This window comes from Caloenas nicobarica, chromosome 2 (genome assembly GCF_036013445.1).
Source record: "Caloenas nicobarica isolate bCalNic1 chromosome 2, bCalNic1.hap1, whole genome shotgun sequence".
Classification (NCBI taxonomy): domain Eukaryota; kingdom Metazoa; phylum Chordata; class Aves; order Columbiformes; family Columbidae; genus Caloenas; species Caloenas nicobarica.
The window spans coordinates 45790956-45815613 of NC_088246.1; the positions used below are offsets into that span (position 1 = coordinate 45790956).

General features: G+C 41.7%; 2 protein-coding genes across 4 annotated transcripts in view; one reads left to right on the plus strand and one right to left on the minus strand.

Moving 5' to 3' along the window:
- EAF1 (ELL associated factor 1) overlaps positions 1-3191 on the minus strand; it is a 23371-nt gene extending 20180 nt beyond the window's left edge. Inside the window, exon 1 of the mRNA XM_065628894.1 lies at positions 2901-3191. Coding sequence (XP_065484966.1) covers positions 2901-3003 — 103 coding nt within the window. The 5' untranslated portion in view covers positions 3004-3191. The remainder of the gene's footprint in view (positions 1-2900) is intronic.
- Positions 3088-23241, plus strand: METTL6 (methyltransferase 6, tRNA N3-cytidine). 3 transcript variants are annotated; one of them, XM_065628893.1, is made up of 6 exons: positions 3088-3153; positions 4718-5102; positions 5766-5900; positions 7143-7313; positions 8831-8972; positions 23169-23241. In XM_065628893.1, the coding sequence occupies exons 2-6, from the start codon at positions 4821-4823 to the stop codon at positions 23198-23200; spliced, it is 762 nt and encodes a 253-aa protein (XP_065484965.1). In that variant the 5' UTR covers positions 3088-3153; positions 4718-4820; the 3' UTR covers positions 23201-23241. The 3 variants fall into 3 exon arrangements, with proteins under 3 accessions (XP_065484965.1, XP_065484963.1, XP_065484964.1); XM_065628891.1 differs by lacking the exon at positions 23169-23241 and adding an exon at positions 12729-13193; XM_065628892.1 differs by lacking the exons at positions 3088-3153; positions 23169-23241 and adding exons at positions 3939-4017; positions 12729-13193.
- The last annotated feature ends 1417 nt before the right edge of the window (positions 23242-24658 follow it).

Consider the following 24658-nt stretch of genomic DNA (forward strand, 5'->3'; position numbering starts at 1 on the left):
TATTTTGTTGTGCTGATGAGCCATTTGTTTTTAAAATAAGCCTCCATTCAATTCTAGCATCTCTGGATATGAAGAGGTACAATCATATTCACGATCAAGGCTTTTAATTACTGCATTAGTTAAGAAATTAATATCTCAGAACAAAATTCAAATGTAATTCCATTATGAAAAGAACACTTGCAGAAAAAAACCAAAACCAACCAAACAAAAAACCCCCCAACTTGTAATAAATTCTCATTAAGAGGATGTTAACGTCTGAGTTTTACTTTGACAGCACAACAAGCAGAATCAGGCACACTTGACTTAGTCCTCATGCCTTAACTGCCAGACCAAATCATACCCTTCATTTTCATCTGAGCAATCTATTTCTAGCTATTGTTTCCCACCTACTTTATGTGCAAGCTTGCTAAATAAAACAAATCAGCTGTACAAGAGCTAGTGTCCTTGCCAAAGAGGGATCAAGAGTTTCAACAGCGCAGTCATTAAATTAAAAGGAATATCACTCTTGCGCTTCTTTCTTAGGTATCAGCAAAATATAGTTACTTTAAACAAACACTCAACAAATTGTTTTCATTTTGTTAGCTTAATACACGTACATGCTTGGCTAATCTTGCTGTAGATGTCACTCCAGATGTGACCACAGTCCTTCTTTCAAAAGTCAAATGGTTTTACGATGTGTTTTCCAAGGATAAACCAGTTTTTCAGCACAGTATTTCATAAACATTATGGAAAGGAATGAAGTATTTTAAGAAGGCCAAAACAAATTTAGCCTAACAAATCCTCTTATTGTAGCTTGTGTGAAGAGGATTACAGAAACAATATAATGCTTGGATCCCAGATAAATCATTCCAGATCAACAGTTAGAGAAAAAATTTATAACCAGGAAATGAAGAGATCTCATTTTAAAGTCATGGATAGAAAATCCAGCACACAGAAAGCTCTCTTAAAATAAAACTGCATTCCTTCAGCTGTAGTCTGAAGAGCTTTGACTTTGCAATCCTTTATGAAACTGATTACTGAAGCACTTTCAATACTATAAATCCAGTGTATTTCTATTTGAATATGGCTTGGGTTTAATTCATACACTATCAGACAACAACCTCATTCATTTGAAAGTTGGGCTATTTAAAAATTTTAAATTTTTAAACGGAGATTTGCTAGTATGCTAGCGCTGGATAAAACTGTTCAGTGTTATGTATAAACAGTTAAATGTACCAAATATATTGTATGGTATGGCATGGTATAGTATGTGTTAGCATGGTGGAATTATGTATAACCAGAGGGGTGATACACGCAAAATTTAAGTGTTAATCCACTATATAGAGTTTACTATTGAAAATAGCTTTGCCTCAGTCATTGGCAATCTGCTGGAGTAACAGCTCAGTCTAGAAAGCTGTTCTTTCAAGTCACACTCGGGTGACTAACATCACCAAAATTACTTACTTGTAGTGTATGAATACGGGCCCCGAGACAGGGCTTAGAATTAAGCACCATCGACAATAACAAAAAAATCCTACTGTTACCTGTATGAATTCCCCATCTCAATAGAAAGCTACTGAAATATAAACGTAGTGTTACTTTCATTTACTGTTGGTGATTTACTACTCAGTTCAAATCCTGGACTCATTTAGTGGACGGAAAAGCAATTTCTTGCCCACAGAATTCATGTACAGAGATACAGTGAGCTCATGTTCAAAAGAATCTTCTAATATGAAATTAAAAGTACTCAGTGCTAGAATAGAGCAGTTCGAATAATATCTGGTGTCTTAAAAAAAACCCCCACATATTCTTCCAATTATTCAAAAACTGCATAACCCTACTGAGACCCTTCCTCAGGTTTTCTCTTACACTAATTAGGCAGTACTGCTCGCTTTACTGGGAAGCAACTTATTACATCTGGCTGGTGCTGGGGCAGCCAGGGACAGGGCTGCTGAGTTACACCTTGCCTCATCACAAAAATACCCAGTCAAAAATCAAACTGCGGGCATCTGGGCTGCTGACCAGCCGCGCTCCTCTCCTTGGCACTCCCGCCAAGCTGGGGCCTGCGGTGACCTGTCCTCCAACTGCCACTAAAAAAATAAAATAAAATAAAATGGCAAGCCACCCCCTCACGGAGGGGATCGCTAATGGCAAGAAGATGTGCCAGGGGAGGTTTAGGTTGGACATCAGGAAAAGGTTCTTCCCCCAGAGGGTGCTGGACACTGGAACGGGCTCCCCAGGGAGGTGTCACAGCCCCAAGCCTGACAGTGTTCAAGAAGAGACTGGACAAGGCCCTCAGACACACGGTGTGAACTGTGGGGTTGTCCTGTGCAGGGACAGGAGTTGGGCTCGATGACCCTTGTGGGTCCCTTCCAACTCAGGACATTCTATGATCCTCTGACTGTGCTCCTAAGCGATTTTCACGCGTGTTTTATGAAAAACTTAACAATCTGTTCGTCCTCCCCGGCTCAAACCTCCTCCCTACCAGCGCTATCGCCGGGCATCCACCTTCCCCTTGTCCCCCCACGCTGCCCCGCCGGGGACGGCCACCTCTGTGGGGAGAGCACTCGTGGGAGAGGCGACGGGACGAAGCGCTGGGGCGGCGGCACGAAGGAGGCGGTGAGGGGCGGGGGGGCTTGTTCGTGGCGGGCTGCGGGCCCCCGCGGGCGGGCGGGGACGAGACGGGACGGGACGGCCCCGAACGAGTCCGAAGCCGCCGCGGGACCCCGCGAGGAAACCCCGGTGAGGATGGCGGGGGTGCTGCCCCCCGCCCCGGGGCCGGCCGGCGGGAAGGGGTGCGAGGGGAAGGGGGTCGCCCGCGGGAGGGGGGTGAGGCAGGAGGCAGGAGGACGGGACGCGGGGAGCGGGAGGAGATGGGGGGAAAGAAGGGGCGGCCGTGGGGGAGAGGGGGTGGCGCTCACAGCGGATGGTGTGGAAAGAGGCCTTGGGCCGCCGCTCGAAGCTCTCGCCCAGCTGCAGCGGGTGCTCCTCCTTGTCCAGCAGCGAGTTCGCCGAGCCGTTCATGTCCCCGGCCCCGGCCCGTCCTGTCCCGTCCCCTCCCCTCCCGGTCCCTTCCTCTCCTCCGTGCGCTGCCGCCCGCTGCCCTTCCGGGGGCCGAGTGCAGCCGGGAAACTGCTCCGGGGCCGGCGGCGGTGACAGCGACAGCGGCGGCAGGTACAGCGAGGCGGGGGCGCCGGGCCGAGCAGGGGCTGCTGTCCCGGCGGAGGGGGCGCGGGTCCCCGGAGGGGCGTCTCTCAGAGGGGAGGCGGCACCCGGCGCTTCCCGCCCTCGGGAGGGCCGGGCCGGAGGGGCCTCCCCTGCCGTGGGGTTCGGTGCGGCGGTGGCGGCCGCGGCCCCGCTGAGGGGACAGCCCTGGGTGGGGAGGTGGTTTCCCTGGGGGCTGGCGCCGAGGTGTGAGCTGTTCGCGGTCTCAGGGGTGGATTAAACACCTGTAAAAGGCTCTTTAGCCTAAACACACGCTGTGCCAGCAACCCACCACAGCGTTTTCTGAGCGCAAATGCGTCAGTAAAAGGACTAGCTTGGATTTTTTTTTTTTTTCCTAGCTTGTCCTATCAAGAAATATAAACGTTGATCTTTTTGCAGTGCGCCGGGCACATATTAGAACTTTTGCAGATTCAGCTTTTTTGAGGATATGCTCTTCTCGAGGAGACTTTCTTTCAAGGGACCCTCGGGTCCGTGACCTTTTCCATTGTTTTTGAAGGTAAAAGCGAGTGTCTGCCTCCCACAAAGCTGGAGAAAATTTTGACAGTTCTTTATTTCATTTGCACACGTTTGCATTTTACGTTTCTATTTGCATCACGTAAGATAAAATACGTAAGTGAAGCACTACCCTTTTCATGCTTTAAGGTGGATATTGGGTTTTTCTCATTTCCATTTTGGTAAAATGACACCAGTGCCTGGGTCTGAGCGCTGACATACGCGAGTGGCACGTTTCGGCTGCCTCGGCTTCCCTGGGAGTTCCTGGGCCATGCAGGATTTAATTCTCCTGTGCCGTCATCCAGGATCTGGATGTGTATGGTAAGGCTGGGGTCAGAACTAGATTAACATCAGAGTAAAGATTTGGATCCCTTCCAGCGTACGCAGAACCCCTCATTGCTCTGATTTTGTTCACTTCTGAAAATAAAACTACCCGTGACTGTTAAAAGTGAGGTGGATCCCCAGGAGGAGGCAGTGGAAGGGATGCTGACACAGGCCGGCTATGGGCATTTTGGCCACAGTGCTGTTTTTTTGCTCTCGTTTGGGTGATGTGGTCTTATAAATGCTCGTGGTTCTCACCAGTGTTTTCCCATAGAGATGAGGGCAGGAAGGAGAAAACCTAACATGAATACAGTTTGTTTCATCAACTTCAGTGGGACTTTTAAGTGTCACCTGTTTTTCAGTTATGATTTTTCTGAGGTGTTCTAACTGCGGTTAACAAGAAACAAAGCTCTTGCTTTCCTTTCAAAGTCAGTTTTAGTGAAAATAATGTTAGACCTGCATCATCTTCCTCTTGTTAGGCAGCTTTCTAGGATGCAGAGGGAGGACTAGCAGACTCTGTTAAGTGTCTTCTTTAACTTTGACATCAGTGTGATGTCATATGCAGTTGTGAGTTTGGGTGGAAGATTTCTGAAATTAAGAGAAATCTGGTGACTTTGCAGTTCATCAGGTAGGACAGATCACCATAAAATTGTAATAAGTACACTCTGTAACTCTTCCTCATTTTTTCTTTGACTTCTAGATCTTCGGTTATTTTGCCTGAGTTAAGTGATGGGAACATACACTAAAGAAAAAAAAATCACCCTTGAGTCTTTGGCATTCTTATTTGTGTGAAAGAATCTAGAATGTTCCAAGAAAACTCATCAGCCAATTGCTTAAATATAATAACAACATCTACTGAAGATGGTGCTTTCCAAAAAAAAGGCCATAGTGCAAGAATCCTTAGCCCAGAAGAAGCCGAGAGATTGGCAAAAGATCAGGTTTTGGTGTCTGAGTTCAAACAACTCAAGCTGGAGAAAGAGGCACAGAAGAACTGGGATCTATTTTACAAAAGAAACAGCACCAACTTCTTCAAAGACAGGCATTGGACAACCAGAGAGTTTGAAGAGCTGAAAGCGTGTCGGGAGGTGAGATTTATACACTTCCTCTGTAAAACATGGGATTGTTTGTTTCCAAATGATTTAATAATAGATCTAACAAAGCCGTTAGGGTAAGAGCTGTCGCATGCTAAGTTTGCAGTGCCCCATGTAGTCTCTCTTAATATCAAAGATACCTCCTCAGAATCAGATGCATCAGTTTGGTTTCAGTTTATAACTGACCCGTACTGGGTACTAAGAATGAAATCTGAAATATTCGTTTTGTGTCCTAAATAAACAACTTGTCTCTATGCGATGTGACATTTTCAGATGCAAGTTAGTGGACTTCAGAGCACTAGAAGCATCCAGAATTACAGGTTAATTGCAAAATGTTATTAAGGGGGATAGCCAGAGGCATCTGTTCATTACAGCTGAATGAAAGACAAGACAGAAACGGTACAACAATCTGTTAGTTACTTAAGAGGTAGATGACTAAAGAAATATTAATATATTCCAAAAAGATTTGTAATTTTGCAGAAATGAAGATTTGTGTTTTGTGGTGTCAGATTATCCAATGGATACCCACTTCAGTTTTCGAATCAATGGTAACTAAAATTCATTGTAGCTTTTAAAATGCTGATAGAACAGTGTCTCTGGTCATATCATGAGGAAAACAAAAATGATGTGCTTTATCTTGGATTTCTTCCTCCCCAGTTTGCAGATCAGAAACTGACCATTCTGGAAGCAGGCTGCGGGGTTGGGAACTGCTTGTTTCCACTCTTAGAAGAAGATCTGAATATTTTTGCATATGCCTGTGATTTCTCTCCTAGAGCTGTTGAGTATGTGAAGGTTGGTGTGATGTTTGAAACTTCCTTTAGAGTGTCTTTTGAAGCTTCTGAAATTACAAGTGACTGGAACAACAGACTTCTCTTGCCTTCCTTTTTGTAAGAAGGGTAGAACAGCTTTTGCCAAAAAATGGAGACTGATCCATTTCAGTGGAGCTCCTATGCAAGAAGGTGAATCATTGCTCAAGACTTAGTTTTTCAGCATCAAATTCTATCATTATGGTAGTATGTGTATATTACTTTACTTGAATGATTTGTGAAGACTCTGGTTTTTTGGGAACGCCGCTGTGTCTCTGCTGGCTGTGCAGTACAAGCAAAATGTGTTTGGGATGGAAGCTTGCCCTTGATATTTGTGGGGCAGAGGGAGTCCTGAGGAGAATCTTGGAAACAGGGCCATGAATGTTATTGTTAAGGAAATTTGTATCCTGATTAGAAATAGGTATGTTTATACTTACTCATAGATAAGCGGTACTGCAGTCCAAAGTTAGGTCTTCCAGGAAGGCTGGTAGGGGCTTTGGCCTTTAAGAGTCTCCTCATTTATTAAGTTTGTAATCACCGGTAAAATTCTATATATCTGTTATTTGAAAGTATTCCCTCGTGGGACATTTGTGACCAAGAACCACAAGACACATACTGCAGATCTCATGGGAAAGATGGGAAGAAATACATGTGGCAAACACGAGAGGACAGCAGCTCCCCCGGGTGCCACATCTGCAGTGCAAGATGAGTTTGGGCTGAGTGTCTACCCTGGATTTTGGATGAATTAGTGGCGTGTGCCGTCACAGCTTTTGCTGAACTTATTTCTTGCCATGACCAGGTTTCCTTTTACCCAGCAAAACCGTGGGGTAGAACAGCCCAGCTGCAGGTTACGTGACATGAACCTGAACTCTTTCCAGTCTATTTGTAGCTCAAGAGCTGTGCTTTGATCACCCTGTAATACAGAATTTCTTTTAATAATATTTATTTTTAAAGAGTAGAAACAGGGATAAAACTGAAATGTTTTCTGAACTGTCTTAACACACATTCCTTCTCAAATTCCAGAGAATAGACTATTCTAGTAGTTGTAGTTTCCCTATTTAGTATGCAGCAAAGAATTTCTGATTGCTTTAGTCACCTGTTGGAAGTTAATGTTCTTTTGCCACCATGTTTTGTGTTGCTCTACTTGTTAGTTTTACAACTTCTTTACTTTTTCCAATAACAAATGCTGCTAATTTTCATTGAAAGCGTACTCTTTTAATTTCTCTAGAAAAATGCCTTATACAGTACTGAAAGATGTAAAGTATTCCAGTGTGACCTTACCAAAGATGATCTTCTAGAATATATACCAGCAGATTCTGTGGATGTCGTCATGCTTATATTTGTGCTTTCTGCCATTCATCCTGACAAAATGCATCTTGTCTTGAAGAACATTTACAAGGTAAAACCAGTTTATTTTGCAGCCTTTAAAGCACGTACCTTCTTTTTAGCTTGAAAGTACTTTTTTTTTTTTTCCCCCTGAGAAAATAACCCCTCTTGCAATGGTGATCTCTAATACTAAATTCCATGGATGTATTTAGTTAGTTCATCTAGTTTAAGGGACTAAAATATGTCTTACAATGTTTTTTGGGGTTTTTTTTTTCTCTCTTGGTATTGTGTGGTTGTTTGGATTCTGCCCTAATGCATACCATCAACATAACAAGATATTTTGAACCTGTGACTTGGGCTCCTACGTTGTATGCCACAAATAATGTTCGTGGATCGCAGAGATGTCTGTATTGATAAGAAGTGAATGACAGTGAACCAAAATTGACTTTCGAAGATACAGTGACTTGCAGTTAGGATGTTATTGTTATTATTAAACACGCTTGAGCTGTGGTGATTTGGAAGTGGGGTGTTCAGAGATCAACATTAACCTAGAGAGACTCATCTCCCTGGGCTGCCTTTGTTAGTTGATAGACCAGGACAAGCCCATCCAGAGGGTGGTTTAAACAATCTGAATTGTGATTGTTCTGAATTTCCCTGAGGGAAATAGTCAACATATTTTTATTTATACATATGTGTGTATTTGGGGGGTTGTATTATCAGATATCCTGTTTGTTTTATCATTAGTAGTTTGAAAGGAAATGTTAGATTTTTTTGGGTATATTTCCAGCTGTTTTCCGAAGTCAGGATTCATTCTTAGCTCATGCACATTAAAGGCTAATTACTGTTTTATCTGTGGAGATGCCTGGCTCATTTAACTCACTTGTAGGTTTCTGCATAAATTTGCAAGTGGCAAGTACTCTTTTTCTCCTCTAACAAATACAGCTGGTACTTGATGAGGTAGGAAAGTTGTGTGCATCAAATGCCTAAAGTCAGCATGGCCATTGGCCATGTATTTCTAAATTTCAAACTCTTTATTGCTTGTTTTCTTTACCAAAGAGCAATTAAAAAACAAAACAAACCCTCAACACGTTTTCCTGAAATTGTTACTTTTTTCTTATTACATTGCAACATTTTTCTTTCTCACATGAAAAAAGAAATGTCATGGTATTCTAAATTTTATTGTTAATCATCAAGCAAAGTCAGATGCTAGACTGTATACTACCCAACAAAGAAAATGCCCTGTTAGAACTCAATTTTTATTGTTAAACTGTATATTTTCTTCTTTCCTCTGTGTTTGAAGAGTGTTGCAAAAAGCTCGTTTAGCTGATCAGCACTCACACAGGTATCTTAAAACTATTTGTAATCTACTCCTCATGGGGAAGCATTTTTAAGAGTGGACAATCCAGTTTATAGACAACATTTTCGTTGCACAAGGAATTAATTAAATATATAAATCACTTTTGTATTGAATGTGTTAGGATACATTGTCTTAGTTATATGTGTATGTGTCTGTATATGTATACAAATAAATAAATATACATATGACTAATTCCATTTGGCTTATTAAAGCATATGTGTATTATGTGACAGGTATTAAAACCAGGCAAGTGTGTCTTGTTCAGAGACTATGGACTATATGATCACGCAATGCTCAGATTTAAATCTGGCAGCAAACTTGGAGAAAACTTTTATGTTAGACAAGATGGGACAAGATCATATTTTTTTACTGAAGGTAAGAGTAAGACATACTGTAGAGTGCTTTCTTTTCTGTGAATCTTCTGTTTGAACTTGCTTGAAGGAATTGCCAACAAGCCCATGGAAGTTTTGTTTTACACAGATGAACTGTTAAATCATGGTGTACTTCATTTGCCGTCCTTTTTGGGGAGGAAGAGGATATTTAGACTGACAGGACTTTTGGAGGACTTTCTTGTTTATGAGCTTCTTGTATGTGCTATAATGTTCCGAGAGCAGCAGTTTCTGAATTTGCTGAATTTAATTCAGGTTCGTTATCTATGGGAAAAGACCAGTGTTCAGTAACAGAGTTGATCATCTTTATGAAGCAGCTAAGCAGTTATTTTGGCGCTGTTCTTTTTGCAATACTCTTCCTGGAGTGCAAGATAGGATCTACTGAAGGAGTCAGTGACTTCTAAAGCAGAACCATGACTACAGCGCTGAGAAGCTTGTGCACAAATCCTGCTGAGATAGCACTGACTAGCCGCGGTCACTCTGTCTTCTGGGTTTTTTTAGTAAAGATAATGCAAAAAACATTTCCACATGATACAGTATTTAAACAGTTCTTCGTTCAGTGCTCATAATGCTTTAGGAAGGAAGGTAATTATTGCAGTTCACTGGTGGAGAATCTGAAGCACAGAGATGTGCAGGAATTTGCTTAGACTCTCACAGTGAGTTGGGATTATAGCTCATCTTCTAACTCCCAATTCCTCATGCTAAACTTCAGTGAACCATCATTTCCCTCTATCAGTTACAGGGCATTGTGTAAGAAGAGCTGTGTGTTTATTTCTGTGGGGCTCTTTGTTCTTAGTCTAAAGCAAAATACAGCCACTGAAGAGACCAATTTGGAGCCAAGTAAATGTTATTCATATTTTATGACATAACATGTTATCTAATTGCTTCTGATATATAAAAACCATTAATCTTGTCTGAGCTCTCTCTATTCTTTATAGGACAATGATGAAATCTAAAATAATGCAGGCTGTGCTACAGCTTCATTGAAGCATTTCTAGAACTGTTATTTACTGAGTGATCTTTAGTTCTGTTTGAACAATTAGATCCTACAAAGGGAGTGGATACTAAAGGGAACAAATAAGAGACTGACCTAGCTGTGGCATTTTAAATCCCATTTTTATTATGTGTTAGAATTGTTTCTGAATGATAAATTCCTTGCTAGTATGCAAGTTTGCTTTGGGGAAAGAATTGAGGTAGGGAGGAAGAAGAAGAAGAAGAAGGAAGGAAAGAAAAAAGAGAGAATTTATTTTGTATTACTCATGTTAGCAATCGTTTTGCCTGGGGCTGGTCCGTGATTGTCTCATGGACCACCTCTGCTCCCATTTTTAAGCATTATGATCTCATTCTTCTCACTGATTTTCATATAAATATTGCTTAATGCTTGAGAATTTTCTTGTTGCTAGAAATATGACTCCCCATCATTTCCACACAGTTTGCAACCCGTGCTTTTTAAAATTTGTTTAGCACTACACTGGTACACCAAGTAATTGCTGCACAGGATGATTTGAACAATGCTTTTTATAATATGTTTGGCCTCAGATAACAACACTGAGCTTCTTCCATGGAAAATAAAATAATCTATTCTTCCACTGTTTGAAATAATATTCAATTTGCAGAGGAATGCATGATTGTAATTTTGTGTTATGAAATATGTGCAACTTCCTCACAATGAGGTTGCAATAGGTCCACAATTAAGTGCAGTTTATTTATATTTCATTGATGTGGGTCTCCCATTTTACACGAACACATTGTGTTTACGACCAGTGCATATGGCTTTGTGATGGGCTTAAATTGATCTAAGCCTGCACTACCGCCAAAGTGGGTGGTCTCATCTTCCTTCTGCAGCACACCACCTCTTCTAGGGCTGAGGTTCCTGTACCCACCTGATCAGCCATTTCATCAAGCTCATTCTTCTGAGCAGTGAAAAAAATGTAGCACAAGTGTAGAATGGCTTAACTTCATTGTGAAATTAACTCCTCGAGTAAATGAAACGAGGTGCAGGAAAGGAAAAGTGATGACTTTTAATTAACATGACAAGTCAATTGCATGAGCAGCCCTCTCTGCTGCATAGGTCACCCTGTTTGTGAGGTATTTCTGCCTTCCCTAAGGGAGCATCTCCCATATGAGGAAAGGCTGAGGGAGCTGGGTGTCTCTAGCTTGGAAAAGAGGAGATTGAGGGGTGACCTCATTAGTGTTTATAAATATGTAAAGGGTGAGTGTCACGAGGATGGAGCCAGGCTCTTCTCGGTGACAACCAATGATAAGACAAAGGACAATGGGTATAAACTAGAACACAGGAGGTTCCATTTAAATTTGAGAAGAAACTTCTTCTCAGTGAGGGTGCCAGAGCACTGGAACAGGCTGCCCAGGGAGGTTGTGGAGTCTCCTTCTCTGGAGACATTCAAAACCTGCCTGGACACCTTCCTGTGTAACCTCATCTGGGTGTTCCTGCTCCAGCAGGGGGATTGGACTAGATGATCTTTCGAGGTCCCTTCCAATCCCTAACATTCTGTGATTCTGCGAGATGTGCTATGAGTAAGAATCTTTTTTTTGTGGAAAATACTTTCAGTTGGACTTAGTGGAGGCTTGGTACCACCATATCCACTTTGCCATTTTGTCCATTTCTCTGTTGAGCAATGGTGTGTGAACGTCTGGTGTCATAGGGGGGTGGTATTCTTCCTCAAGCAGAGATCATAGAATGTCCTGAGTTGGAAGGGATCCACAAGGATCATCGAGTCCAACTCCTGTCCCTGCATATTACAACCCCACAGTTCACACCGTGTGTCTGAGGGCGTTCTCCATATGCTCCTTGAACACTGTCAGGCTTGGGGCCGTGACACCTTCCTGGGGAGCCTGTTCCAGTGTCCACCACCGTCTGGGTGAAGAACCTTTTCCTCATGTCCAACCTAAACCTCCCCTGGCACATCTTCCTGACATTCCCTTGGGTTCTGTCATTGGTCACCAGAGAGAAGAGTTTGGTGCCTGCCCCTCCTCCCCTTGTGAGGAAGCTGTAGACCACAATGAGGTCTCCTCTCAGTCTCCTCCAGGCTGAACAAACCAAGTGACTTCAGGCGCTCCTCATATGGCTTCTTCTCCAAACCCTTCACCAACTTCATGGCTCTCTTCTGGACACTCTCCAGTAGCTTTATATCCTTTTCATGCTGTGTTGCCCAGAACTGCACACAGTGCTCCAGGTGAGGCCACACCAGCACAGAGCAGAGCAGGACAATCACCCCTCTCACTTGGCTGGCAATGCTGTGCTTGATGCTCCTCAGGACCAGGTCGGCCTCTTGGCTGCCAGGGCACACTCTTGGCTCATGTTCAACGTGCTGTCAACCAAGATGCATCTACAAGGCTGAATTACCTTTGAAATATTTGAAATAAGCGATGTGTTCAGCTAGCAAAGGTCAGCTGCATGAAGTGAAAATGCACTGGAGTCAGGCACAAGGACAATGACATGGCTCAATAAAAATAAGAGATGTGGCAAGTTCTGGAAATTAAACTGAGTAACTAGCTTAAGCCCCAGTTTTGCAAGTTTTTTTGTTTAGGTTGATGTTTCTAATGGAGATCTGTATTGATTTTTATTCAGCAGTCTGCCTGCATAGAACAGCTTGAAATCTGAAGGCCTGTGTGATCTTCATGCTGTAACACATAAGAACATATGCTTATATAAACGCTGAGTAGTGTTTTTAAAATAGCTTGAGCATAATATTTCATCTTATTTTTTAAAATTCTCTTCCAGAGTTCTTGTCTCAGCTTTTCAAGGCTGAGGGATATGAGCAAGTGGTCAATGAATATGTGCAGCGCGAAACAGTGAATAGGAAAGAAGACTTGCGTGTTCCAAGAGTTTTTCTTCAAAGCAAATTTCAAAAGCCTTTCAGCAAGACATAAGTTCTTACTGATTTGCAACAGCATTGCCTCTTTGAAATGGAAGCTAGCACGTAATTTTTCCTTACGTGTGCTCATCTTTTTGGTAAACCAGATATGACTGCATCCAGTACCTCTTGTTGGTTTTCATTATCAGATATGAAATATGAATGCTCTTTCTATTTCAAATTTAAGATGGGTTAGTGATGCAGACAACCTGTTGAGTATTTGTTTTCCTGCTTCCAAAGTAAATCCTGTGCAGCATTGTTGGAGGATCATGTAAAGCACACTAAATATGGTTAATTTTAAGCACTGGTTTTCATTGGTTATTATCATAATTGTTGTTTCCATTTTTATTAAAAACTATTTTTAAAATAATTATCCTGTGTTTCCTGTCACTTACGGTTTTTGCGGCCTGTTAAAGTTACAGTATTTCTTCTGCTTTCAGTACTTGCAGGACTTCGGAGTATAATTTCTCAGAAACAGGAGTGAAACAGACTCAGTGAGTGGTACAATGTAACCTGCTTTGGTATTTTAATAATGGTATCTTTTAAAAGTGCTTAGAATTTAGGTCTGTAAACAAATGTTTATATTCTAAATAAGATCCTAATTTATCTGATTGCATGCTTGAAGAAAGTTGTTAGAGGATCAGGTTGTCTTTATCCCTAATTAATTTCAGATATTCTTCGTTTGATGAGCAGAACTAGTTGAAGTTTTGCAAGTCGGTTTCCCATTCGGAACTGCAATCAGTGAGCCAGAAGTACTTTATTTTATATCAGGTTTAGTCAGCTGCTTCTTTCCTGACCAGAGGTCTTAATTATTTTCTGTCACTCTCAGGAAAGCTGTTGGTCTTTGCTGTTCCTGTCACTAAAAGCCACCATATTGATGCTGTGGCTCAGATCCTGCCACAGACTTAACTGCCTGGAGGAACTTCATCCTTTCCCTTCAACAGCCCCGGCGCTTTGCACTGCAGAACCTCTTTGTTCTTAGATGATATAATCTCAGAAACATGTCTGTATCTTGAACCTGATTTTGAACAGCTGCTTTGCAGCAGAGGAAGCTCAGAAGCATCCGATGACTTGTGCAACGGGCTGTGCTGATCTTGTGTAATGTGCGCAAGTTGCGACAAGGGAAATTCCAATGAAATACTAGGATTTTTTAATTTTTTGTGTGTAAGGTGTGGTCAGACACTGGGACAGGGTCCAGAGAAGTTGTGGAACCTCCATCCTTGGAAATAGACTTGAGCAACCTGTGGCTTTATTTGAGAGTGGCCCTATTCTGAGTAGGTGTTTCATCTCTTGCAGTGTGTATTAGTATGTGATTGATGGACTCAGGCTGTCATTTCACTGGACTTATGTGTTACTAGATGACCCAGTCATACACATCTGGCATAGACCAGACTGAGTATTTGCCTCCATTTATAACAAACTAGCCATAAGATGTGATAATGATTTTTTTTTTCCCAGCAGTTTTAACATTGGCTGCGTGTGCATGGAGATAAAGAAATAATAACTTTTCCAGCAGAAAAACCTAATGTTACAAAGTTAACTAGTCATAATTTTTTGAGCAAACTGGAGCTGCCAGAGGTCTTATTCAGTTGATATATTTATGAATACATTTGCAGCAGATCATTGCTTCGCGCCAGGGCACCGCAGCTTTTTTGGGTCTGATACCATGGGCCCCAAAGCTGGATTTATTGTATCATCAAACTTTGGCTTCAGAGGAAAAAGAAATTAAGCCACACAGTTCTCCCAACGACTCTTTGAGGAAGGTTATTACATGACAGCTCCTTTTTTTTTATGGAGAGTATCATCCTGAGGATTTATGCATTGCTGACCACTGCTGTGCAACCCATTAGCACTTTCTGCCATACTAGAAAAAAATTTCAAGTAACGTTCATAATAAATGAAAAAATATGTTTAAAAGGGTATAACAATGATAACATTATTATAGTCTGAGCAATCATCATTTCGTGGCTTCCCAAAATTCCCAAATACTCATCTTTAGTACAGCAGTTCTGCAATGACTGCATGTAGTCTGAGCTCTGTTGAGTTTTTTAGTGGGCTTGAACCCTGTAACACCACGTTCCCTTACAAGACTGAACGTTTGGTCCTTTTAGAGTATACAGCACATAAATGAGGCTGAAGGATCCCCTCGAGTGGCTCCTCGTCACTTTGGCATATGATTGTCAGCATGTGTGAAGGCAAGTGCATGAAAGTAAGCATCTCCAAAAAGGAAATGAAATGTAGGCAAGTATTAAAAACATGAATTGGAAGATTTGAGTCAGCCCTGTAGCTGCAGACAGCCATTGACTTCCTTTTTACCCTGAACTAACTATTGCCTGAACAATAATACATCTTTTTCTAGCTGTAGCTCCAGTGTTTCTGTGTGTTTCTGCTTGAGGAACTACTGTCACTTTTTGTATAGCAACACATTAAATGGAGTGGTTCTAATTTTTTTGTTTCCCATTCGGTCTCATTTCCAGTCAGACCTGAAAAGTAAAGTAGCGTGCATTAGTGGCCCTGTCAGAAAGGCCTTCAGCCACAGCTGTCATAAAGCAGAGGTTATTTTGAGGTAAATGACCAGAAAGCTTTATCTTGTCTCTGTGCCTCTGCTTCTGCGAACTCTAAATCATTGCAAATTTTTGTAACTGTGGTAAAGTTTGAGGAAGTTGAGTCAGCTTTAAGAAATCCTTGCCTCATCATGTGAGACATAATAACTGATGGGGTGCATGTGGCTGTTGTAGTGCTGAGTTAAGTGGATAAACTCCACCCCAACCCTTCAGCCTTTCCAAGCTCAGGTAAGCTCACGCTGAGGATACCCGTGCTTGACATCCTTACTTGAAGAACTGTCCCCAGGGAGATGTGGATATCAGGGTAAATAGCGTCAAAAGGACTTGGAAAAAATATACATGCAACTGGGTCGTGCTCATGTTGCACAAACAAGCTATTATGTTGTGATTGCAATAAATGTCTTGATTAATCTTTAAGTTGTCTTCAGTCCACAGGGGCTGCTGAGACTGACTCAGTTGTCTGTAGAAGACCTTCCTTTGGTTTCCCTTAAGCTGAGCCAGCTGCTCTCTCTGGCAAACATAAGTAGGAAGTTACTTCATGCTATCATTCTGTTGTGAGCAATATTTAGAATAGAAGCAGGTAATTATTGAAGTTACGGGACTAAGAAAAGCGAATGTATTTATTTTTTTATTTTATTTTATGGTTTGTTGTGCCGAGATTACATTCTCTGAAGTTTAATAAAGTATGAACTCTGGTTAAAGCTTTTCCTTATGGTTAGGGAATCCTAAATGTCACTTTCCAGTGTGGGATTCCGTGATGTCTCCTACTGGAATTAGACAGCATTTATTAAGGGATCATGTTAATGGAGCAGTGTCTCAGTGAGGGCTTGAGTAAGGTCTGTCTGTTGGCTATTTTCGTTAAAGGTACAGAAATATGATGTCTTTGAGGCTTCTGATATTTCATGTCCTTTATGATTCTGTCAAATTCAGTTGATACTGTCCAATGTGTTTGACAACAGGCTGAGACTAGACAGAAATCCACAAGTGTTGTGCACATACTGTATGCCTGGGTAAACTTTCTTTCCTTGGAAATACAGGCTACTGAGAAAAATCTATTTGAACTTTAAAGCAGTGATACCACAGCAGGTTTTGTATGGTTCCTTTGATAGCTAAAAGGCTATTTCTGTGCATCTTTCAGGTACTGAACAGTTCCTTGGGTCCCAAAGGCAGAATATTTAGGCAGTTAATACAACACTATTCCCATGGTTGATTGTGCATCACTTCTATGAAATCAAGTGCTACAAAAGCAGGACCTAGAACTAGCATCTGTAAGCATCAGCAGCCAACTGTAAAACATACATCCTTGGTCTCATAGGAGAAAACTGGTATATGAAATCTGAAAGGTCATGTATAGGCCTAACTGATGTTTTTTTCTTGATCTGTTGTATAGTTTATAGATCTGAAAATATTGAGACAAATTACCAATTAGGATGAGTTTTACTGGAAGAGTTAATTGATGTGTATGTATATATTTGGAGAGGATATCAGTGCTGAGCATCAGTATTTGAAGGAAAAAAGGTAAGATTATTTTTAAGCCTCTGGGGAAAAAAAGTTTTCTGAATTTCGTAGGCCGGGGGTGACACACAATTGAATAAGTTGTTCGTCTAAAACGTGGAATTTTGCAAATGAAAGCTTGTATTTTCCAAAACTAGGCTAATGTTACTAAGCAGGCAGAAGGGTGATATCTAATTGTGTGCAATATTAGTAATTTGTGCAAGACTATCTGGGAAGCAGAATTTTATATTGGAAAGATAGTGTTAAGATAGAGTTTGTGAAAATAAGTCTTTGTTTATGGGTTATTGCCTCCCACAGTGTAGCTATGATGAATTTTTCACTGGTTATGCATGTTATTAGGGAAGATTGTGAGCCATTTCAAACATTTGGGAGCAAACATTTAGTAGTTATACATTCTGCAAAAACAGCTGGCCCTTGGGTGCAGTAGGTTCAGGATATGAGTATGTTTGTGCTCTGTATTTGTAATGTGAGTTCATTTATTACAACAAAGGCAGATGGTGAACCTGTACTGTGGGGAGGCACACATGGGCATTGCTTGCAAAGATAAAAGCTATTAGCCAGGAAAGATATTCCATTAGAGAACTTTTTCAGTCCCACTTCCCAGGCTGATGTGCACCATTCATACCGCTGCTGTGAAATCAGGGAAGACAGGGGCACAAGGAAAAGAGTGTGTGATTTTTTTTTTCCTTCCTTTTTTTCCCCAAATGACTAGTGATTTTGTGTACCTCTACTTAAATGATTGTGAGTTGGGAACATTTACCCGCTTTTCAAGCAAGTCTTAGGTCTCATTCTTGGAAAACTGAGTTGCTTTCGAAGGTCTTTGCCAAAAACACTGATATAACCAATACATGCCTGTAGAATATGTGAAGTGAAAGATTTGGAAAGGCAGCTGTGTGACTGAAAATATAAATCCAGGTTTGTTTTTTCTCCCTTGACTTGTAAGAAGCTTTATACTTTACCATCAGTTCAGTGCTGTTTTAGACTTCCCCCTCTGGGGTGTCTGTGTTATCCTTGTTCAAGCCAGATGCACCATATCACCTCCTGCTCAGGTTTCTGCTGCTTGTAGTATCCAGAGAACTTAGAATGGGAATAACTGAGGGAAGCTGTAGGGGAAAGTCAGAGAGTAGACAAATCACAGCCTGCCTGTTGTCTAGGCTCTACTGAGTATTTTTCTACAGTCAACTTCTCTGGACCCTTGGATTTCTGTAGTAGATTTTGAATAGTAGAGACGCTGCTCTTCACAGAATCACAGAGCAGTTGGGGTTGGAAGGGACCTCTGGAGATCATCTAGTCCAACCCACCTGCTAAAGCAGGTTCACCCAGAGCAGATCACACAGAAATGTGTCCAGGTGGATTTTGAATGTCTCCAGAGAAGGAGACTCCACAGCCTCTCTGGGCAGCCTGATCCAGTGCTCTGGCACCCTCAGAGTAAAGAAGTTTCTCCTTGTGTTTAGATGGAACTTCCCATGTTTCAGTCTGTGCCCGTTGTCCCTCATCCTGTCGTTGTGCACCACTGTGGTAATGATGTCTTCATGCATATGGGATTGTTGTGCATCTGAAATTTAAGGATTTTAACACACTTTTTTTGGTCTTTTTTTTTTTCTAATTTTGACTTCAAGCTTTCGTGTGAAAGATTACATTTAATTGGAATTTTTATTATCTAACGGAAGCCGGTTTCTTTTAAATATACCAGACCTGTTGCTGTGATGCGAAAACCAGAGTAATCAAAGCAGGATGAAAGGAGACAGGGGAATGAGAGTTGTTTTCTGCGCATGTTCTGTTCTGCTCGTTTTATTAGTAAAGCAAATTTCATAGGAACACAAAAATACTTCGAAGAAGCCACAAAACTATCACCATGCTTTTTTCTGAATTATTGTCAGAAAGTTCTGAAACCTGTACAACTTCTTAGACTTAGCAGTGACCAGCTGGCTGAAGTACCTAAACACAGATTTCACATTCAGCTTTCGAGGATGCTCTATGATGTCCTTTAGGACCTGGCCCCAGGGAACATTATATTTGTCACCTCTGGTCTGGATGAATTTGAATCACTTACTGGAAATTGAATATGCAGATGTTCTAGACTAGGGGTGTCCAACTCATTTTCACCAGGGGCCACGTCAGCCTCGCATTTGCCTTCAAAGGGCTGAATGTAATTTTAGGACTGTATAAATGTAGGACACCTCTGGTCTAGAGTCTTCACCTGATACAGTAGCATACCCTCTGCCCCACAGTGTGTGCCAACACTGTACGTCTTTTGTTGGCTTTGGATCAACTTCCAGTAACAGTTTCAGGCTTTGATTTTGATTTTGAAAGTAGCTAATAAATTAAGGATCAGCAACCATCTGTATATTCTTGATCTGTACTTGGCTGGGACGTGATGGCCAAGAGAAAGCCTGTTAGAAATAAGAATAAAACTCAGAAGAGTGAAGAACCCATTCTGAAGTAAACAGGAACAATCAAACTGATGCAGAGCCAGAATGTATTTTAGAAATAGGGAAAAGTCTTCCTGTTAGAAACATACTTTCCTCTATACAAAATACTAGCCTGCCTTTTAACTCAAAGGACCCTTTCCAAGCCACTAAACGGAGTTAAAAAAAAAAAGCCAAAACCAAACCAAAAAACCCAAACCTCAAAGGCAAAGAAAAATACTACAAAACGTGAACTGCATGTGTCTCTTAAAGTAGGGCTGTGTCGTTCTGAAGAGCCCACTGAAGACAGGGTAAGCTTGTCAACTGGTACTGAGAGCTTTTACCATCATTCCATAATGCACAGCTTATACTTTATTCATACAAACAACTTCTTATGGGAGCTCTTCGTCTGATTTGGTCACCAGCAGTAGTTTAGTAAGATAGAATGATTTTGCAGTTCTAACAGATCTTAAGATGGATTAGTACTTCTGGAAAAGTAAAGCTTCTTGTGAGCAACTCATGAATTGAAGGAGCAAGACTGCTTTGTCAATGCTGGCAGCAACGCGGTTTGTTCATGAGCCAGGCTACCCTGTTGTTTGGTGGGAAAGGCAATGACAGGCAGCATTTTGTACTGCTGCAATAAAAATCCAAAGATTATACCCTTTTTTTAAAAAAAAACTTTCAAAAATTTAGAGGAGCTAGAATGTGCCTGGCATGCTCAAAAAGCCTGCAATTAAAACTGTAGCTGCAACAGTGGCATTATTTGTTTTTAAATACAAAAGATGTGCAATGCCAGACTTTGCCCCCAGGATACTCAAATACTTTTGCAGCACAGGTAGCGGCAGTGTGACTGTCTGTTGCTGTGATGGTATGGTTTTGTTTCATGTAGCCCTGTAGAGAGTTGGAAATATGTTACTGTTGACAACGGTCATAAATACAAGTATGAGTCATAAATATGAGTAAGGTGTGAGTACAGTATGTGAAATTTCCTTTTGTCACTTGATTTGTCATTTCCTGGAGCCTTTAACATCTTATATCCATACTTTAGCTAAGTTTTTATTGCTCTTGATTTTTTGGTGAATGTGTTGAATATTGTAGGAGGTGGAAAGACATATAAAGTGCTCAAATGGTAGATTGTACAGCACTACAGGAGAGTCTCTGTAACCAGGGTGAATGGAGCCCACATATCAAGTTTAAGATACGGGCTCTTCTGAAGAGGATTCTTTTGAACAAATCACTTTAAAGATGTTCACTGCATGCTTGTTGTGGCAATGTCTGGAGACCCAGGAATGGGACAACATTGTTCTGGGTGCTCTAGCCATTCAATTACGCAAGATGGGTAAGAAAAGGAAGAAAGGGCATTATCCTGTTTGTGACACGACAAGGAGATTAATATTTTCCCTACTTTAAATTACCGTGAAAACAAGACTGAAGAAATTGTTTCCCATATCTTTTTTCAATACCTAAGTAACAAGCCATCTTGCTGCAGAGCAGATCCTCTGTTAATGAGAGATATTATACTAGATGTGATGAAGAAAAACATGGTTTCTCAATGTCTTGTCACTGCACTTTGAACCACACTTGTGCCATTCCCAACCCTACTGTTGGAGTCCTGGTGATTTCAAGCCTTGCTTCTCACTTTCTGTCCAGTAGGGAGGAGAGAACGAGCTTGGAGTGGAAAAAAAAAAAGTACATTGGAAGCCAGTAGCTGCTCTCAGTGTGAGTTCTTAGTCTTCCTATTTTTTTCTCCTGCTACAACCATCAAGTTTTTCAAAGTCTAGGAGATGAAGAGGTAACCTCAATGCATCCTTAGAAAAGGAAAGAATTGTGTAAAAGGGCAACACAGAGAAGTACTTTCCCGGATGGGAAATGGCCATGGTAAAAGGCTGCTGATTCTTCTGTCAAAGTCAACAGGAAGACTTCATCTGACTTCCCTGAGAGCAACTCCTCGATAGCAAAAGGAATCATACTTTAAGATGGGAGATCTAATGTATCCCTCCCCATGCTGACCCTTGATGTTGGGAAAAGAGGATCCACTGATCCTGTCAATCCTGATCATAAAAACTGATGAAGTGGGTACTCAAAATCCATGAGACTGGGGGGTGAGGAGAGAAAAAGATATAAAAGTGCCTTGATAAGGGATGCAAAATAAATATTTTTTTGGAAGCAGAAGTGTTTCAGTTACAATTGCACGGTGCCAGAAGCAGATACTATAATAAAAATATTCCTATGTTATTCCTATGTTATTGCCTGATCTCTCCTGTTTTTCTGGTTTGTTCCTGCTCAGAACAGAGCAAATCCAACCCACTCCATAGGGAGGCTGGAGAGTTAGTGATCCCTGTGTTTGGCAGCCTGCTGGATTTATAGCATAAATCCCTTTATATTAAAAAATTTTAGTGCAGTCTTTTTTTTCCACTGCTGTTTGAAGCCCGGGCGCAGAAGAAACATGGTTTCAAAAAAGAAACTGACTTAAAAAAGGAAGAGAAGTGTATGTCAGTGCTGGTGAGCAAAGTCTGCAGCTGACATGATGTGTATTTATTGAATAAGGGTAACATTAGGTATTGTTTGCAATGCAGTGAAAAAGGAATAGCTTCTGCTATCAGCTGTACTGTAAAATAACTTCCTTCTCTCTAGACTGTCTCTACTTTGTCAAGCTCTTATCTGGCCTGGCTGGAGGCTTAATCTCAGGTTTTTATGCCTGGATGTCGAACTCTTATAATGAAGTTACTTATTTGGTCAAAAGTTTGATTTTTTTTTTTTCCTCTACCCTGCTGCACAGGTACGGTTTGACTAAAAAGGGTGAAGCAGGGTGTTTGGGATTTTGTTCACAAGAGGGCACTAGCCACTAACCAGCGCTACCTTCCTTTTAGCCCTGGCACTAAATAGTCTTTTAACACAGTGGTAGGAAGAGCTGGGAATGATTAACTATAGATAAGACAGCTAGAGTCTTATATGCAATTAAGTCATCTTTTTGTCTACTTAAATAGCTCTTGTATCTTGAAGAAAGAAACCAAAAGTTTTTTAAAAGAAAATAATGTTGCATCTCAGAGATACTTATTATTTAGGGGGAACGTTCTTAGCACAATGTGAGGGAGACTAAGGTGAAATACTATTACTGTTAGTGACAGCTGGGATCCTAATTGCCTCTACCCATGAGGCAATAATTTGTTGCACTGACAACTTGCAGTTTGTTTCTGTTTAATTTGAGTCTCACTAAACTGTTGCCTTAGAAACTGCAGTGACTTAAGATATGGATTTCAAAATGCAGTGCCTTAATTCAATGTTTTTTTTAACTCCTCAAATATTAGACCAATTTCTGTTTATATGAACTGCTTCTGGTTTTGTCCCACATCTTTTATTTTATAGCTGAGTTGCTCTCCACTTGAGCAGCTGTTCAAGCTGAGCTGCATAAGATGCACATGACCAGCAAGGCTGTTCTTTCTCATTAGTTACTCTGTGAACTGGGCTGTAGTTTAGTTTGCCATTTTACAGTCTTTCCTTCTCTAGTAATCCTCATTTTGTCTCCAGCAAGCCCACCTCGTTTCAAAGGGAAGAGGAAGAATAGAACAAAATTACATTTACAACTTGCTGGCTTTATATCTCACTTTAAACATTGTGTGTTTTAGTATAATCCATTACCAAGACAGTATTAATAAGCTACATGTAAAACTGCCTCAACTGCATTTTATGCAACAGTAATCCTTTTGGATATTAAATATTTGAATTAGTGTAAATGTTAATTATCTGCCAGTGCAGAAACCAATTTGTAGAAATGCAGCTCCTTTCCTTCGTTCTTACACTTTCCCTTTTTTTTGTTTAGGACTAGCTTACCCCTGCTTTTTGCACAAGTGAGTGTGATCTGCCAACCCCAAAATGAGGAGCTCCATGGAAAGGCTTCTTGGAGTGAAACCTGTCACCAAGCAAAGCACAGAGGCTGTATCCTAGATCCAGCAACGTGATGACAGGCAGAAATGGAGCAGACTGAGAGCTGCTTTTTCCTGCTAACGAGGGCAGTGGTGAGTGGGACTAACTGGTGTGTTCAGCCTGGGAGAAGTGTCACAAAGGACTCTGTCCCACAGGCAGCGCCACTCTCCAAGCAGTGTGCCTACCTATTAAGTCTTTCTTGCTCAGAGCCTTCTTATGTATTGCCAAGGGCCTGACCCTACAAGACACTGACTGACTTCCATGAAGGGACCACAGCATCCCATAGGTTTGGGTCTTGAGGCATTTCAAGAAAAGGTTACTTTGGGCAATGAGGGGGAACCGCAACAGGGGTTTACAATTATTATTAATAGTGTGGTACTGGAGTCCCAGCACATTACTCTTCCTTCCCAGTCCACCAAGCTTGTCCACATTTCCACAGTGTAAAAGTATCTGGCCTACCATTTTCTCTCTAAATAGCCAGTGATCAAAATGTGTCATTGTCATGTCAACATTAATGAGTCTGCACAGGTTGAGAGAGCAGCAGACCCAGTGCCAGCTGAGAGTGTACTGGTGTAGCTGGGCACAACAAGAAGTCTTCTGCCCTTTCTGGTTCACACAGGCTGCTGGGGTGTCACTGAGCCATGGGACTGTGAAGTTTCCCCATTTAGGTCAAGATTGTGTTCAGCCTTGGCATCTCTTTTCAGTAGATGCTGAAAGAGCAGCAGAGCAGGGATGTTGAGTGGACTGTGGTGTTTCTGTTGGTGTTTCTGTGTCACTGCCTGGGGCTTAGAGGTGCCATGGCCAACTCAGAAGGGAGAAGGATGAGACTGGATGCTCGCTTTCTACAGTGCTTGCACCGAGCCAGGTGCTCAGAACCAACAGCCATACAGCCCACAAGAGGGGTACTGAAATTGACACCTGCCCTTTTTTCAACAGGTTGGACCATCCTGGCACGTACTTTCTGAGGCTGTGTGAAATACACAGCTAGAGACAACACCACAACTCCAGCCTTCCTGCTCCCCACGCCTCCAGCACTCCCTAGCACCAGGCAGAACAGCAGAATGACTCGAACAATTTGTATCCTGGATGTGCAGTGCTTTGCTCAGCTCCCAGCCTCACAGCCCCTTCCTTTCTGCCACGTTCCCAGCGTGAAACTGGGAACAAAAGGCATCCCGAGGACCTACGGAGTGGTCGCTCCCTCCTCTCTTCACAGAAGTTGAATGGAAGCACGAGTGTTCTGTGTTGGAACTAATCGGTGGTCACAGCTGCCTCTGGGACTGTGGTGGAGTGTTGTACCCCTAGGCAACCGTGGCACAAGCAGTTGGGATCGGATGCCGTGCTGTGCGGTGGCTCACGTTGTGCCAGGCGAAGCAATCGGGGCTCGTC

Coding starts and splice junctions, on each gene's coding strand:
- METTL6 (XM_065628891.1), top strand. CDS start 4,821: ATGTTCCAAGAAAACTCATCAGCCAATTGCTTAAATATAATAACAACA. Junction 5,103..5,765: donor AGCTGAAAGCGTGTCGGGAG/GTGAGATTTATA, acceptor CTTCCTCCCCAG/TTTGCAGATCAGAAACTGAC. Junction 8,973..12,728: donor ATCATATTTTTTTACTGAAG/GTAAGAGTAAGA, acceptor ATTCTCTTCCAG/AGTTCTTGTCTCAGCTTTTC.